At 23.8% G+C, this 16,517-nt stretch overlaps 1 protein-coding gene across 1 annotated transcript; it reads left to right on the top strand.

Moving 5' to 3' along the window:
* Positions 1–7,084: 7,084 nt before the first annotated feature.
* Positions 7,085–9,377, top strand: LOC8287950 (50S ribosomal protein L18). The gene is made up of 3 exons (XM_048375379.1): positions 7,085–7,238; positions 8,196–8,386; positions 8,668–9,377. Exons 2-3 carry the CDS (start codon positions 8,276–8,278, stop codon positions 9,121–9,123), a joined length of 567 nt encoding a protein of 188 aa, XP_048231336.1. The 5' UTR covers positions 7,085–7,238; positions 8,196–8,275; the 3' UTR covers positions 9,124–9,377.
* The last annotated feature ends 7,140 nt before the right edge of the window (positions 9,378–16,517 follow it).

Here is a 16,517-nt window from a genome sequence, read left to right as displayed (position 1 = left end):
TTATCAATGGGTTCCTTTTCTTTCTCATTTTCTTTATTTTATTTTTTTGCTGGTATACACGATTTCAAATGTCCAATCACTTTGCCTTTGTGTGATCTTAGACTTTTTCAATTATCATCTCATTCTTCCTTTGACATTTTTTTTTTGTTCAAGTATATTTTATGTTTTTATTTATTAGATAATAAGTTTATTAACTTGATGCTTTTCTTTATTTTAAAAATTAACCAATCACTTTTATGAAAATCCTTTTATATTTATGATATGTAATAATAATAATAATAATAATAATTACAAATTTTTTTAAATCTGTGAAATTTAAATATTTTATAAACTTTTAAAAAATAAACTTTATCATACCATGCATATTTGAGCAAACAATTTAAAAAAAATTATTTTTTTTTATTTTTATCTTTATATATGGCATATAATAAGAACGATAATCGGTTTTATAGATTAAAAAAAATTAAAACCTATTAGACCCTGCTTTGCTAAGCACGACGATAGAAAATTATTTGTCTACTAATTAAATTAAATTATAGTTAAAGTCTAGCTCAAATGATGAAAGTAAATAAGAAGTCTTAAATGAGTATAAGAGAATGATTTTTCCTACTATATAGTTTACGATCTGTTGTTCTTAGCATGAATTAAAAAAATAGAAACTACCTACATTAGATATAAAATCACACTTGACATATTGAATTATTAGTTGATTCTGATTGTACTAATTAAAAGTGATAAAATCGGATAAAATGATACTGCATTGCTGATAGTATAAAAAAATATTTCTAAAGTTTTAATTAAATAAATCAATCTCTTATACAAATAGTTTCAAATTTTAATTTTACAAATTTCACTGTTATTTCATGAATCCACGCAAGTAGAGTTGCAATAAAGAAAAACCAATCAATGCAAATATTTTATATAAACTCGATCATTTTCATGCTTAGTTAGATGAGTGTGATTCCAAGCCTGCAATAATAAACATGCCAATTGATGTATGAGGGGATATACGGTCAATTCTTGTATGAGATGAGAGGAAAAAGAGTTATTTTTATTTTTATTTTTATTTTTATTTTTATTTTTATATATAAGTTAAGAAAATAGATAATTTTATTATTTTATAATTTTTAATATAATTTTTTTATATGTATAAAGAGAGATATATGGTCAAAAAAGATATCTCACTATTTAAAAGTCTTCATTTATAAAAATTTAGTCACTTTCAATTCGATCAACTATTTTTATTATATTGTTCGTATTTGATAATGTGAGTTTAGAGTTTAGTAAATTTTATTGTTTGATTATAAAATCACGGTTTAAAAAGTGATTGACTCGATGAGACCGATTTGACGATAAAACAACAACGTTCTGAACTGGTAAGCTTTGATCCAAATTATTAAACACAGAAAAAATAATAATAGCGGTTGATTTGAGCAATTATCGATTAGTATTTTATTTATTTTCTAAAAATATAGTTAAATGTTAGGGGAGAAGAGTACTGTGTTAGATCATGGGTGCCTCACCCTTAATTCGACCTAAAAGCGACTCTCTTTCTCTTTTTCTTTTGCACACACAGAACTGAATATTTAGTGTGATTTTGTTTGGAGAATTGAGACCTTTAGATCTTCTCGAGTGGAGTCAAGACGCAGAGACATAGTACAAAAGTCAAGCTGTAATGCAATCCACTCATACATAAACGTGGCAAAAACCCCAACAATATTTGACTTTTGTGTTTTTTCTATTTTTACTTATATTTTCCTTTCTGAGCAAAATGACAAAATTAAATAAGAATAAGAAGGGGAAGCACATGTGATTGCTTTAAGCTTAATGCTTTGACAAAATGGTAATATAAATTATAAATGTGTGCAAATAGATATCTAAAAACATTGACATTTTATGTTCAAGTTGGGTCTTTCTTAACCTTAGAGATAAAGCATTTCATGATAGAAGAACTTGTGGGAAGAGTTAGGAAGCAGCATTTTCAGTGGAGGGAACTCAAATGGATTTTAGACTATTCATTAAAACTTCTTCTAAAATCTTTCCTTCTTTTCTCAAATTACCAAAAAAGTCAATGTTTTTTTAGCTGTAATATATTTTCTTTTTCTTTTTCTAATTTTATTTATCGGTACACACATTATACATTGTCGGGTTACTGTTAGACTAGTTATTTATGCAGACTCGAGCTTTATAAATTGAAACGCTATTATCAATTATATATTCTTATATAATTTAATTAATATTTTATTTAAATGAAAAATGCAAAAATCTAATTAGTAGCTATATTTCTTTTAATAGTTAAGGACACATCAATAAGGCTTTTTCTAAAAATTTAGGTAAGAAGGACATGCCAATTAAAAAATATGTGTTAATTATATTTAAAATGTAAAATATTGTTTAGATTTAAAATAAATAATAATGAAAAAAAATATATATCATATAAGTAGAATAAAATTTATTTTTAGTAATATTTTATTTATATTTAAAAATAAATATATATATATATATATTTTTTTCTAATTATATCAAAAAATAATTATATTCTTACATATTATGGCTATTTATATTAAGAGAAATCAATTTGGAGCTAATTTTTGAATCACCTATAAACTTAGGGAGTTAAATTACTATTTATTCTAATTTCTTAAATTTGAAAATTGTCTCGCCATATTCTAAAAGTGTCAGAAATATACTCTAGTCATATTCATATAAAAATAAAAATAATAAAATATCTTAATACATAAATACATGTGTTAGACAGATATTAAATGTATCGTATGATACAAATACTTCTACCTAATAAAAGTATTTACTGATGGTTAAATGTGACCTAAGTTTATGATGAATGGTTAGCATATTTATGTTCATGAATATTATTTAACAAAAAGTACCATCAAAATGATAGCTTCATCTAGAAACAAAAAATCTTAATATTCAGAGTAGAAATTCAATAAATTATTTTATTAAAGAAAAAAAAATCAATAAATTAGTGATTCTTTTCGCACAATAAATTCAAGGTCCTTAACGTAAATAACCATTTTCCCGCCTAAGTTTTCTTTGTTTCTTACAGTTAATTTCTTTTTTTTTTTTTTTGGAGAAGTTTAAGGCGGAGTAGAAGGACTCAAAACTAGAAACAATAACGTGATCCACGTCATGTATAGAACGCGTGCATGCACACGTGTGAGATTTGGAGTCTGGAGCTGTGATAAGTCCTATAATTGTAACCAAACAAAATCGAAAGTACTCCTAACACGTGCCCGGCGCCCACTAAGCTTCGAGAATGCTCGCCCAAGTCACGTGCTAAGCAGCACTTTCTTTTCTCTGAGTAGGTAGATAGGGCTGACGTGGCGAATCTAATCGCTGCTTCTTCTTCGCTTCTTATCGCCGGCTTCTTACTTTTATTCATTCTGTTTTATTACAAGCTCATCCTTGTAGTTTTTCCATTTTACGTTTTTGTCTTGCAAAGGATTCTTTGGAATATTATTCCGATTCCACCCATATATTTCTTAAATTTGGGTTTTTCTTTAAATCCTTATAAATAAGAATTTGAAATAATATATACAGTTGATTAGTTGACCTAATTCAAATTTCAATAAGTCAGCACGTCATTATTATTATCTTAATTAAAATAATACTATAAATTAAATTTATAAAAATCTAATAATAATTTTAATATTAATATTTAAAATTTACAATCAATTAAATGTTCCTAAATGTCTTTTTTAAAAAGTCTAGTATTTTAAATTTTATCAGTGTAATAATATAAAATTGTTCTAAGTAATTATTAATTTATTCTAATAATATATAAATTAATATCATAAATATAATTAATATTGCTATCTTTTAAATCGGAAATTATTATATACTTAAAGATTAATTATTAATTAGTATAATATTAAAAATACTTATTAAAATATTATTTATAAAATAAAAAATATTATTTAATTATAAATATAATTTATTAAATAAAAAATTATAAAATTTTACACATAACAAAATAAAAAATTTTAAAATATAAATACATATTAAAAAAAATTTTATATCGTAGAAATTTATATAATATATATATATATATATATATATATATATTAAAAAATATAATAGACATGTCTACAATATCAAATTGATTATCTTTTCTTTTATTATTCATAATTTTTCTTCAATTTTTATACTCGTACAATTTTAATAAAACTAAAAAATACACAACAATTTATATTTGAAAAGGTATTATAATTGTACTATCTATAATAAAAATAACAAATATTAGACACATACCTACATTACGAAATAATAAAAGAACATTAAAATTAGAATTCAATAATATAAAATTCACTATAATAATTGAATTAGAGATTTATAATTGATACTAGCTAAATTTAAATTTAGAATTCAAATAATAATAAATTTGATTCTATCTTCTTTTTCATGGAGGATTTTTTTTCTTTTAATTCTCATTAATTGTGTGAATTCTATTTAATTTAAAATAAATTAAATTATATTAATAAATTATATCATAGTATGTGCAATAAAAATAATAAATTTTATACACATACATTGTGGTAAATCTCCTTTTTCATTAAATGGTATTCTTCTCCTACCTCTCATAATTGGTGTAATTTCTCAATATTCATATAAAATTAATTAAAATTTTAGTTATAATATGTGTTTGTAAAAGTAAAGAATAATATAAAATTAAAATTATTGATAAAATATATAATTAGAATAAAGTATAAATTAATTATTTACTTGGATTTTGATATTGATCAAACTCGAGTATTAATTTTTTATTTTCCTTTAAATAAGCTGTTCATATTTATAATTCTTAATCAATTATGATAGATAATGACTTTTTTTTTTAATATCTACAATTATTTTGATGTTTTCGTAGTGCTTAATATTGGAGAATTTATTTTATATTTATATATTTTTATTCAGATTAATAAAAGATGTTACAACAAATGTTTGAGAGTGTTTGGTTCAAAGGTTTGATGCAGTTGATAGTTTTTTCTCACTACACAACTATATTAAAATATTTGGTGAAAACTTACAGTAGCTGATTGTATCAGTTTTATTTTAGAACTTTTTCTTGTTAGCTCATAGTTGATTTAATTTTTTCTATTTAGACACTGTTATCTTTGACAAAATTTATTAATAATAACTTACTTTATATTGATCTCATATAATTAAACTTTTATATTTTATAATGAATAATTATTTTTTAAAAATTATTTTTAATAGTTAAATAATTATAATATTTATAACTATGGTACTTGAAATTAGAAATTTTTATTAGTATAATTTAAATTTAAAATAAATTTTATAAATATTTTTAATAATAAATACAATTGAGCTAAAAGAAATTAGCTATAATACTTTTAATTATTATTAGTTATTTTTATTAATTTATATTATTAAATATATTATAATATAGTAAATTATATTTAACGATAAATTATGATCGATGATCATTTAACATATTAATAACAACTACTAATAAAATTTTATTAAAATATTTAATTTTTAGCCATCAACTACCAATTATCAACCATCAGTTACTAACTACCGACTGCATTAATTAGCCGAACCAAACATGCTCTTTGTGAAAATATTTTATTTAATATAAAATGAGATATCAATCCCTCCTATTCTAATTTGTTGTTGCATTGCGACTTAAAAGAAATAATAACTTTAAATTTTTGTGTCAAAAATAAGTATAATATTAAATTAAAAATTTATATTTAAAAAATTAAGCACATATATTAAAAATATTTAAATATCAAAGATTAATATATATAGATATAAATTATTCATTTCTCTCTAATATTCCAGTCTTCTAATTATTAAAGCTAATTCAAGTGGTGTTGTTATCAATTTTATATAAATATTAATTAATTTATCCTAGATATTAGAAATAAACTCACATATATATATATATATTTTAATTTATGAGACTTAATATTTTATTGACACATGTTTTTTTCCGACATATAAAATTTTATTTTAATATGTATATTTATTTTTATTTTAACATATATATTTATTTTTGACATATAAAAATTAAATTTATATATAATTTTTTGATTCTTTCTATTGATTATTAATAAATTATATTCTTAAATAAATACTGATCTTAATTTAAAAAATAATAAATTAATAATAAATTATTTTTTTGATTAAATAATAGTTAGTTTCCTATTATATAATAATTATCCTAGAAAATAATATATTTATTATATTTTAATATTATATTAACTAATAAATTAGTTTTTAATTAGATATTAATTCTAATTTTATAGAATAATATTTTAAATATTAGATTAACTATAACTATAAATTATTTTTTAATTATATAATAATTTTTAATTCTAAAAAATTGTAATATAAATTATATTAATAGTATTAATTTAAATAATATTATAATTAATTAATAAGTATTTTTAAAATAATTTTTATTTAGTATTCTATAAAATCTTAAAATACTAAAAAGTTAAAAGAATTAAAAATATTTAATTTGCTGTTATTTTTAAAATATGATAAATAAATATTAAGAATTTTTTTATTAAATTTTATTAATAAATTTAATTTTACAATCATATATTGATAACGGCTGTAGCGAAAATGAATAAGCAGATAATACCACTTAAATTAATAGAAGCTTTAGTAATATTGTTTTACAAGCATAATACTAATTACAGTAATACTATATCCTCCAATACCTAAAAAATTAAAATATATTAGATGTTTTACAAAATGAACGATGTAAACAAAAATTATATAAATTTATGAACTTGAGAAAATAATATGTTTTTAAATTTTTTATTTTTTAATATTTTAATTTTTTATTTTAGAGATTGAAATTTTAGAATTGATCGTTTATAAAAATGATGAATAAATCTTATATTATTTTAAAATTATTTTAAATTTAGATAAAGATTTATTATTTTTATATCTAATTCTAAAACAATATTTTGAAATTTATTAATTTTAAATCTATATGTTTTAAATACATAAATCTTCGCTAAATATATGGATTCCATAATTTCTCAATGACGCTTTTGTAAATTTATCTTTTATAAAAACTTATTAAAATAAAAAAATCTATATCAGCTAAACGATGTAGTTTAGGTCAAAAACGCTTTGGACTAATATTTCTTCATACTATCAAACGGCATCGACCTTCTCCTTTCTCTCGTTGAATTTAACGTTCATCGACGGATATCAACACTTCTCTTCAAATTAAGGTCAGAGTCCTTTTTCCTTCGTAATACTCTTTTCGTTTTCTTTATAGTCTTCAGATGATAGTGATGAACTTAATTATAGCGTATAATATGATGTGCTAATACATTTGCACGCCTATCAAATGTTTGTTGTTTTGCCTGAGAGAACAAGAAAAGTTTATACGTTTAATTTATAATTCTTTTTTTTTTAATTCTATGACATTGGATTGTAAAATTTCGCATGTTTATCGGCAAATGTACTTAGGCCTTGTTTGGAATATTTTCAATTCAATCAAATTCTTGCAAAATGCCCTTTTGAGAGAATTGAATTCTAAAAAACTATGATATTTCCAATTTCAAGCATAATAATTGACTAAATAGAATTCAGTTAATTGAATGCTTACAGTTTCTAGATTTTCTAAATACTATGTTATTCTATTTTTATAGTTAGAAAATGAGTTTGAGTTTTTGGATCTATAGAATTGAGTGGAGAATCTGATTAGTAGAACTATTTGATCTTTAATTGTGTGCTTTTGATTGCTCATTTCAATACTATTGCCCTTGTTGCTGTCATTTGAAAATTTCTTGTAGCTTTATTTGGTGAAAGTCTTACTTGACTTAACTTTTCAATGAATTGATAGATTTAACTTGGTAGGACGTTGTGTTCTATCTGAATGTAGACTTTTCTTAGTACATGCTCTGGTGAAAAATTGATTTGAAATGTCTACCTAGATTAAGTGTCGGTGATTATCTTTCTGAAAATGGTTAGTTGTTCTATAAAGTCGCGTGACAAATCTTTTAGTAATTAGGATTTAACGTTACCTTTATATTTATTTATCCTGCATTTCAAATTCTTTTTGGGATATAATGGTGTCAATATGTTTGTGGATGGAGTGCTCGTGTGATGTATTTTATTGGATTTCATGTGGGTGTTCTAATGTGACTTAAAATTATTTCATTTGGGCTGTGCTCTTTCTGTAGGTTTTTCTCAAGTGATTATAAGATAAGTATAATTAATTGAGTTGAAGTTGGGATAACAAGGTGCTGGCTGTGCATCAAATATGTTGAAGCAAGTGCTTGGCAAGATTATTCACAGAGGGCCTTTTCTAAATGGAGGAGACAAGCTTAGACTGTCTCTTTATGTGCCCGGCAGTTGCTTCCACAATGGTCAGGTATGTGGCTTCCTAATTGCCTCACCTCAGAATCTGATAAAGCAATATTCCCCAATGGATAGATGGATCAAATAGGAAAGCTTTTGTAGTTTTCCAACTTTATCTTTTCAGTGATAGCAACAGTTCATCCATTCCCAACAGTCGCCTCAATGATTTGTACATCAGATTTTAGTTTGTAAATTTCATAGAACTATTTTATGGGATGGGAGGGCTCTACTTCCATTGTATTTTGTGATGCTCAAAACCTTGTGGTAAATTTGCTAATAGTTACTTTATTACAGGTTCATTATTCACCAAGAAGCTTTTTTGGAGTAGAAGATTTCCTTGACGATGACAATAGCAGGCCTTACACTTACCAGAAAGAGAAAAAGTCAAAAAACCCCAACAACAAGCATATGTCATTTAAGCAACGGACCAAAGCGTACATGGAGCCATTTACACTTGATGTGTTTATATCAAAGCGCTTTGTTTCTGCATCACTTACCCACAGGGTAACAAGTAAGCAGGTTGCAGTTGCTGGTACTAACTCTAAAGACATTAAAGCTGCACTCAGGTCCCGGTCAGATATACCTGCATGTTTGGCCATTGGCCGCATTTTATCCGAGAGAGCACGAGAAGCTGATGTATATACTGCATCTTACACTCCAAGGGAGAGGGACAAGTTCGAAGGAAAGATTAGAGCTGTGGTTCAATCTCTCATTGATAATGGGATCGACATTAAAGTTTATCTTGACTGACCAGGTTTTTATACATTCTTGAAATTAATCCTTTAGACCATAGGAAAAATAGTTGTTGCAATCTTTTAGTCTATGTATGCAATTTGCATATTTGCTTTTTTTTTTTTTTGTTTCCCTTAAGTATTAATTGAATGAAAGCGGCTGTATTAAGGTTAGAATTTAAGTTAAATCTATTGTGTTTGAACCAAATACAATATAAATATCAAACAAGAGAGAGAAGGTAAAAAGCCTCTTAATTCTCCGTTTTTGTCTCATTAAACTTATAGCCTGTAAGGGTGCAAAAGTTACAAAATTTGGGCCTGAAAGCCAGAACCTGTATTTCAATTGGACATAGTAAGGCATTTATAAGAGACGGCCGAAGAATTGAAGTGCTAACCCAACTTTTGAATCACAAAAAGGGCATAATTCAGAACCATTATCATGATTATTTATAATTTATTTATTTATTATTATTTTTTAAATTACGATAACTTCTATAATGTTCTTATCTTATTACTAAGTTAAGCATATGATTATTTTTTTCCTAATTTTATTATTGTGAGGGATTTGATCGCTTTTTATAAACAAATGTTGTCAAGAAAGTTAAAATACTAAAGATGGTTCAAGTTTATTGAGATACAATATGCCTTGCTTGAATAGAAGAAGAACCAAGTACAAGTTTCATTAGGCTTATCATTGACATTTGAATCATATTGTCATTCATTGACAATGAAGCATGGCTCCTAATACCTATACAGAGTGTCAATAGAGATGAAGGAAAAGTTAGTGTATGGTCCATCTCATAACTCCACACAATGGAGTTGTATATTTCAAGTTACCAACCAAATTTGTCAAAAAGATTCCAAATTTCCACTCCCTTGCATTTTTATGTTTAAGCCAATACCATCAAACAAAGCATAACAATCCAAGAAGTACTGGAAGAAAGCTAGCTTATCTCATAGCCTTATGCTTGATTGGCATTCCATATAATTCAGAAAATACAAATTTTTAATGATTATTGACTTTTAAGCTAGATTTTTAATTTATTTTCCTGTGTATGTTTTATGTTTTATTGTACTCTAAATCTTTTTTTTTTTACTGAATATTACATAAGAACATAGTAGTTTACTATTTCTTTTGGTAAAATAATAAAATAGTGTTTTATTTATTAAATGTTTGATTTAATTTCATTACGAAATTGCTAATGGAAAAAGAGTAATTGGGAGAGAATTGTGATGTGTCAATCTTTCACTTGTGAAGGTGACTAAATTGAAACACAATTAAAGTTGAATGATTGAAATGAAATAAATTAAAATTTTAATTGTGTTTCAATTTAATTATTTTAAATAATAACAGATTGACACGTTACAAAAATAGTCAATAAAAAAAAGAGTAATTGAGAGAGAAAAATGTGTGACGTGTCAATCTTTCATTTATAAAGGTGATAAAGTTGAAATACAATTAAAATTAAAAAAATTAAAACGAAATAAATTAAAATTTTATAATTAAATAAAATTATATTTATATATCATCTCCATTTTTAATCATGTGTGGGATTTTCATATTTTTAAGAGTTGCCCATTTTTTTTTAACTTAAATTTCTAACTATTCGTGCTCATATAATAGTAATAAATTTTTTTTTAGTGTTGTTTTTGTTAAGTTACTGAGATTTTCGGAATTTATTGTTAAAAAGAATGAACTATATATTGCAACAATCCCATTGGTTTCTAGCCATTGAAAATTCATTTAAAAATTTCTTACACTTTCATTTTTTTTTTATTTTTTTATGTATTGATTATTTGAAGACTGTTTCATTTCTTATTGCTATTGATGTATTTTGACTTTTTCTATAATTGTATATTTTATAAGATCTTTATTTGATTATGGTGAATTTATGGAATGCTAGTACTGAGATGGTGCTATGATATTGAATATGATGGAACAATTAGGTATTATGGAACTTGAAATCAACTTAAACGAGTTAAGCTGAAGTTTGAACTTCATAATGGTTCGCGAGTTCGAGCTAATCTAACTCGAAGTTCTTCTTAGTTCTTTAATATAATCATTTAACAAGTAGAATTCCAACTAAGTTTTTTTAACGCAATAACTGAACTATTTCTAATTTGATATGAGCCTAATTATTTTATAACGAGTTGAGCTTAAGATTCAATATAAAGATTTTGAATCAAATTTGACCTGAACATTATAACAGTTTCAAATTCGAACTCTTCAAAGTTTGATTTGGCTTGGTTTTATTAAAATTATATCTCTTGCTATAAAAATGATAAATTCTATTAAAAACTGGAGACATCTTAAGTTTCAATTATTGGTTCTTCTCTCAACTTTATTGATTTTGAAATTTCCATTAAGCAAATTGGCAAATGGAGGGTTACTAGTTACCATGTTTGCCCTTAATGACATAGGTGTGAATTGTGGGTCTTACTAAGAAACTTGGCTACTGTTTCTAATATCCCTTATATAATTATGGGGAAGTTTAATGATATGTTAACTATGAGTAAGTAAAGAGGAAGGCCCCATACCCTCGTTGATTGGTGAATGGATTTTATGATGCAATTTTAGATTGTGGGCTTTGTCAGCTTTTCAAGGTCTGTCCTAAGTTATAAGCGACCTTGTCACTGTGTCAAAGTACCATTCTTCGTATTAGACCCGTTTCAAAATGAGTTGTCCAGTTGATGGTCCTAAGGGATTACAAAAGGCCTTAAGACCTCTCGAAGAAAAAGTCACCACCCAATGAGATTGAAACATGTTTCAGGAGTGATGGTGCTGGCTTTGTACTCATCACGAAGAGCCTAAGTTTCTCCATCTCTAAAATTATAGATTATAGGTTCGAAAGATTAGGTACAAATAGAAAAAGTTTATGAAAGCACCTATATCCGTCTAGACAAGAAACAGTTCCAATAATGGCAAAATAATGATGATTCAGAAGACTGGTGACTTTTTTGGCGATAATGTAGGTGGGAATTTCGTTTCAGTTAGACCAATTAGTGGAGCTTCTATTTTGGGTAACTCTAGTAATAATACGATAATCAATGAAAGGTATCTTGTTGTAGTCCCCATGGATTAAAATCAACCAGAAGATATGGGTGGATTGGTAGTTTATGATCCTAAGCAGCACCGTACTTAGAATGAGGAGTGGAATGATTATTTAGATTATATGGAAACCACCATTGGGCCTTTGGGACATATAGGCCAAGTTCATTCTAGTATCACATTGGTTTCAAAAAACTTATTAGAGGCAGGCTCTGGTTATCAGACCCGCCTAGCTCAATGAGTGTTACGACGTGGAATTGCCGCGGGCTAGCCAATCCACGTGCAATTCGAGTCTTGAAGGACATTGTCTAACTTTGCAGGCTTTATCTTATTTTTTTAGGGGAATTTTAATTAAGTAACAAAGAATGGAATAGATCCAAGCCTAATTGGGCTATAAGTGTATGTTAGTTATTGAAGAGAGGACCATGAAGGAGGTCTAACCCTTCTTCAGAAGGATACAAGTTCATTTCAGGCATTGATTCTTCTCGCAACTTTATTAATGCTGAAATCTCCATTGAGCAAATTGGCAAATGAAGTTTTACTAATTATCATGGGTGCCCTGAATGACATAGGCATCATGAATCGTGGGCCTTATTGAGAAACTTGGCTATTATTTCTAATCTTCCTTAAATAATTATGAACGATTTTAATGATTTATTAACAGTGAATGAGAAAAGTGGAGGGACCCTGTACCCTCGTTGGTTGGTGAATGGATTTCATGATGCAGTCTTAGACTGTGGGGCTTTGTGAGTGTGACTTTTCAGGGTCTGCCCAAAGTTATGAGCGACCTTATCATTATTTTAAGGTACCGTTCTTCGTACTAAGCCCGTTTTGAAATAGGCCATTTAGTTAATAGTTCTAAGGGATTACGAAAGACTTTAAAACTAATCCGAGAAGGAGTCGCCACATAATGAGATGGGGACAAGAGTTTGGGAGTGAGGATGATGACTTTATACCGGTCACGAAGAATAAATGAAACATAATATATATATATATATATAATAATAATAATAATAATAATAAATGAAATATATATCATAAAACTATTCTAATTATTCAGATTATTAATACTTTCCAATTTAAAAAATTAAAAATATATTTTTATTTTTTAAAAAATAATACCTTATAGAATCTAAGTAATAATAAATTAAATACAATAAAATCTAATATTTAATGATTCTCTTATAATAGAGTGTTTAATATTTTAGAATTTTTTCCCTTTCTTTCCAACATTAGTAGTTAACACATAAATTGTATTTATAAATTAATTGTAAAAATATAATTTATATATATTATAATTATTATTTAATTAAAAATAACTTATTAATAATTACTTTTTTTTAAATCAGTATTAAAAGCATAATTGATTGTATATAGAGAAATATTACATATATATATATATATATATATATATATATATATATATATATATATATATATATATATATATATATATATATATATATATAAACATATCAAAAGAATTTTAAAGTTGACTTTTAAACATACCAGCGATCTATTCATTTGTTGCATGCCTATTATTATTTTTTTATTGTAAGTGATAATATAAAAATGTTAATAAAACAAATTTAATTATTTATGTTATATTTTATAATTATTCATCATATTTAAGATATTAATAATTTAAAATATTTTTAAAAATCTTTCTTAATAAAATTTTTAATATTTTGAAAGCCTATTAATACATTAAATAAGATTAATTATATGTTAATGTCGAAAACATAATTAATATAATATTTTGAAATTAAATTTTTTAGTTTAAAAATTAAATTATTAATTAATAAAGTAAGTACACATTATTATTATACTATATAACAAAATAATTAAAAATTTTAAAACCATTATATCTATGTATCAAAATTACAAATAAATATCAATTTGTTTTCTTTAATATTTCAATAAGTATTAATTTAAAGAGGTGTGACTGCAATTGAAATCCTAAATAGAAGAAAAATAAATATAAATTTACTTAAACAAGCTGGTAAACACAAGGCTGACATGAAGCCCCACTCAATTTATTAGGCCCTGCATAATAGTCCAAGTTACCGACTCTTTCACTGTTTTCTGTCAGGAATTTCTTAGCAAGTTAATAGTAGATCATGGTTTCGTTAACCAAATCATTAATTAGAAATTAAGATTCAACTGTTTATTTTATAAAACCGAAACTGAACTGACTGAATTGAATTATTTTAAGTATATTTAATTTGAATATTTTAATAATTAATTCTGAATTTATATTCAAGGATTAAATATATTTAATTTAAATTCTTTTAATAAATATTTTTTTAAAATTTATATTCAATAGTCGAATATATCTAATTTTTAATATTTTAAAAAAGTGAAATAATAGTAGATTTTTAGATATTAATAAATTATAAAGATTAATTGAATGTTTATTTTAGTAATTTACTTATATGATATTTAATGACGCGCTATATAAAAGTATATTTTATAAGATTTAAAATTTAAATTTAATTAATTTAAATATGATAAATTGTGAATCTATTTATTAAAGAAAATAAAATTTAATTTATTTAGTTCTTAAATACAAGTTTATATGGGCAAAGTTGAACCTCTGTTAAAAAAGAAATCAATCAAAGATATCATTTTGAATAAATTTGATAAAATCTGATAATAAGTACAGTGCCATAAAAGCATCCGATATTTATATTATTAATAAATAAATTAATATGCATCGTGGAACTTGCAATTACTTAATGTTGTTCAGTTTTAAATTTTTGGTTTGATTTTCAACTCTTTTACTTTTTGATTTTGAGTTTTTAAAATAATATATTAAATAAAAAGATCTTTTATTATTTTATTTTAAGATGAAATTAGATTTTCAAAATTTATTAAACTAATAAAATATAAATCTTCTGATTTTTTTCAGTTTATTTCGTAAAAATTTAATATTTTAAATATAAAAAATAAAGATTCAAAACAAGAAATATAAGTGCTAACAAAAACGTACTAAAAGAATCACATCATATTTCTTTCTTTTTATTTTTTTTATTACGAAAAATATTTCAATTTAAAATTATTTCTTACCATTAATGCTTGTAAAGGTTAAATAAATTAAAGAAAAAAATATAAAAAAGGTATGAAGGCATATCTGTCAAGTTAATATTTAACTTGTTGTATACCCACGGGTTGTAGGAGTGTTATTATTATTTTAATTATAAAATTAAGTTGATAAATACAACTTAATAATTTTTAATATTTGATTTTAATTTATAATATTAAAAAATAATAGCAGACTAATGATATTTTTTTTAAATTTTTAAATTTTTAAATTCTTATTAATATAATAATATAAAAATTATTTTAAAAATATTTAAAATTAATTAATTTTAATATTCTATAAATTAATACTATCAATATAATTAATATTATAATTTTTTAAAATTAAAGATTTATCATATAATTAAAAAATTAAATTATTATTGAATATAATAAAAAATTTAAAATATAATTTCTTAGAATTATAATTATTATCTAATTAGAAAATTAATATATATTAATTAATATAATATTAAAATATAATTAATATGTTATTTTTCACGATAGAATTAGTATCATTATCTGATTAGAAGATTATTAATTAATTAATATAAGTAATATTTTATTTCTTAAGATTAAAACCAGTGTTTAATTAGGAGAGTAATTAATTAATCAATAAATTAATAAAAAATTATAAAATTATATATAAACTGAAATTTTATGTGTTAAAAATAATATACATGTCAAAAATTAAGCACACATATCAAAAAAAATTTAAATTTCAAAAATCAATATATATAGATGTTTTAGTTATTATTATATTCAAATTTAGTAAAATATACACAGAAAATAAAATATTGAAAAAGCATAAAACTCGAACTTGGCCAAATGATTAGTTTTAACCATTTTAGTTATGATTGAATTCAAACCAATAAAGTTTGATCATATTGTTTTTTTTATCGGTGGACTATAAACTCTGCCAATTCTCACCTTTGGCTTTCTCAATTTAGTTAATTAATCAATCAATCAATTTTAATATAATATTAAAATATGTCTAGTTTATTCATTTCAAGTAACAACTAAAAAATGAATACCTAATTGCACTTAATAATAGTGATAGAATATTCGACATTTAAAGAAAATAAAATACTAATGGCACATAAATAATTAAGGGCCAACCGCCTAAGTAACTAATTATAGTAATTTTAATTATAGTTGAATCCAAGTAATATAATCCAATTTAATTACTTCTAATTAATCAATTAATTCAACCTCTAATTACTAATGAGACACAAAGAGATAGAGTTTGTTCAGAAAAAAGAGACATAATTCATATTTGAATA

This window comes from Ricinus communis, chromosome 6 (assembly GCF_019578655.1).
Source record: "Ricinus communis isolate WT05 ecotype wild-type chromosome 6, ASM1957865v1, whole genome shotgun sequence".
Taxonomy (NCBI): Eukaryota; Viridiplantae; Streptophyta; class Magnoliopsida; order Malpighiales; family Euphorbiaceae; genus Ricinus; species Ricinus communis.
This window is presented reverse-complemented; position numbering and strand designations above follow the sequence as displayed.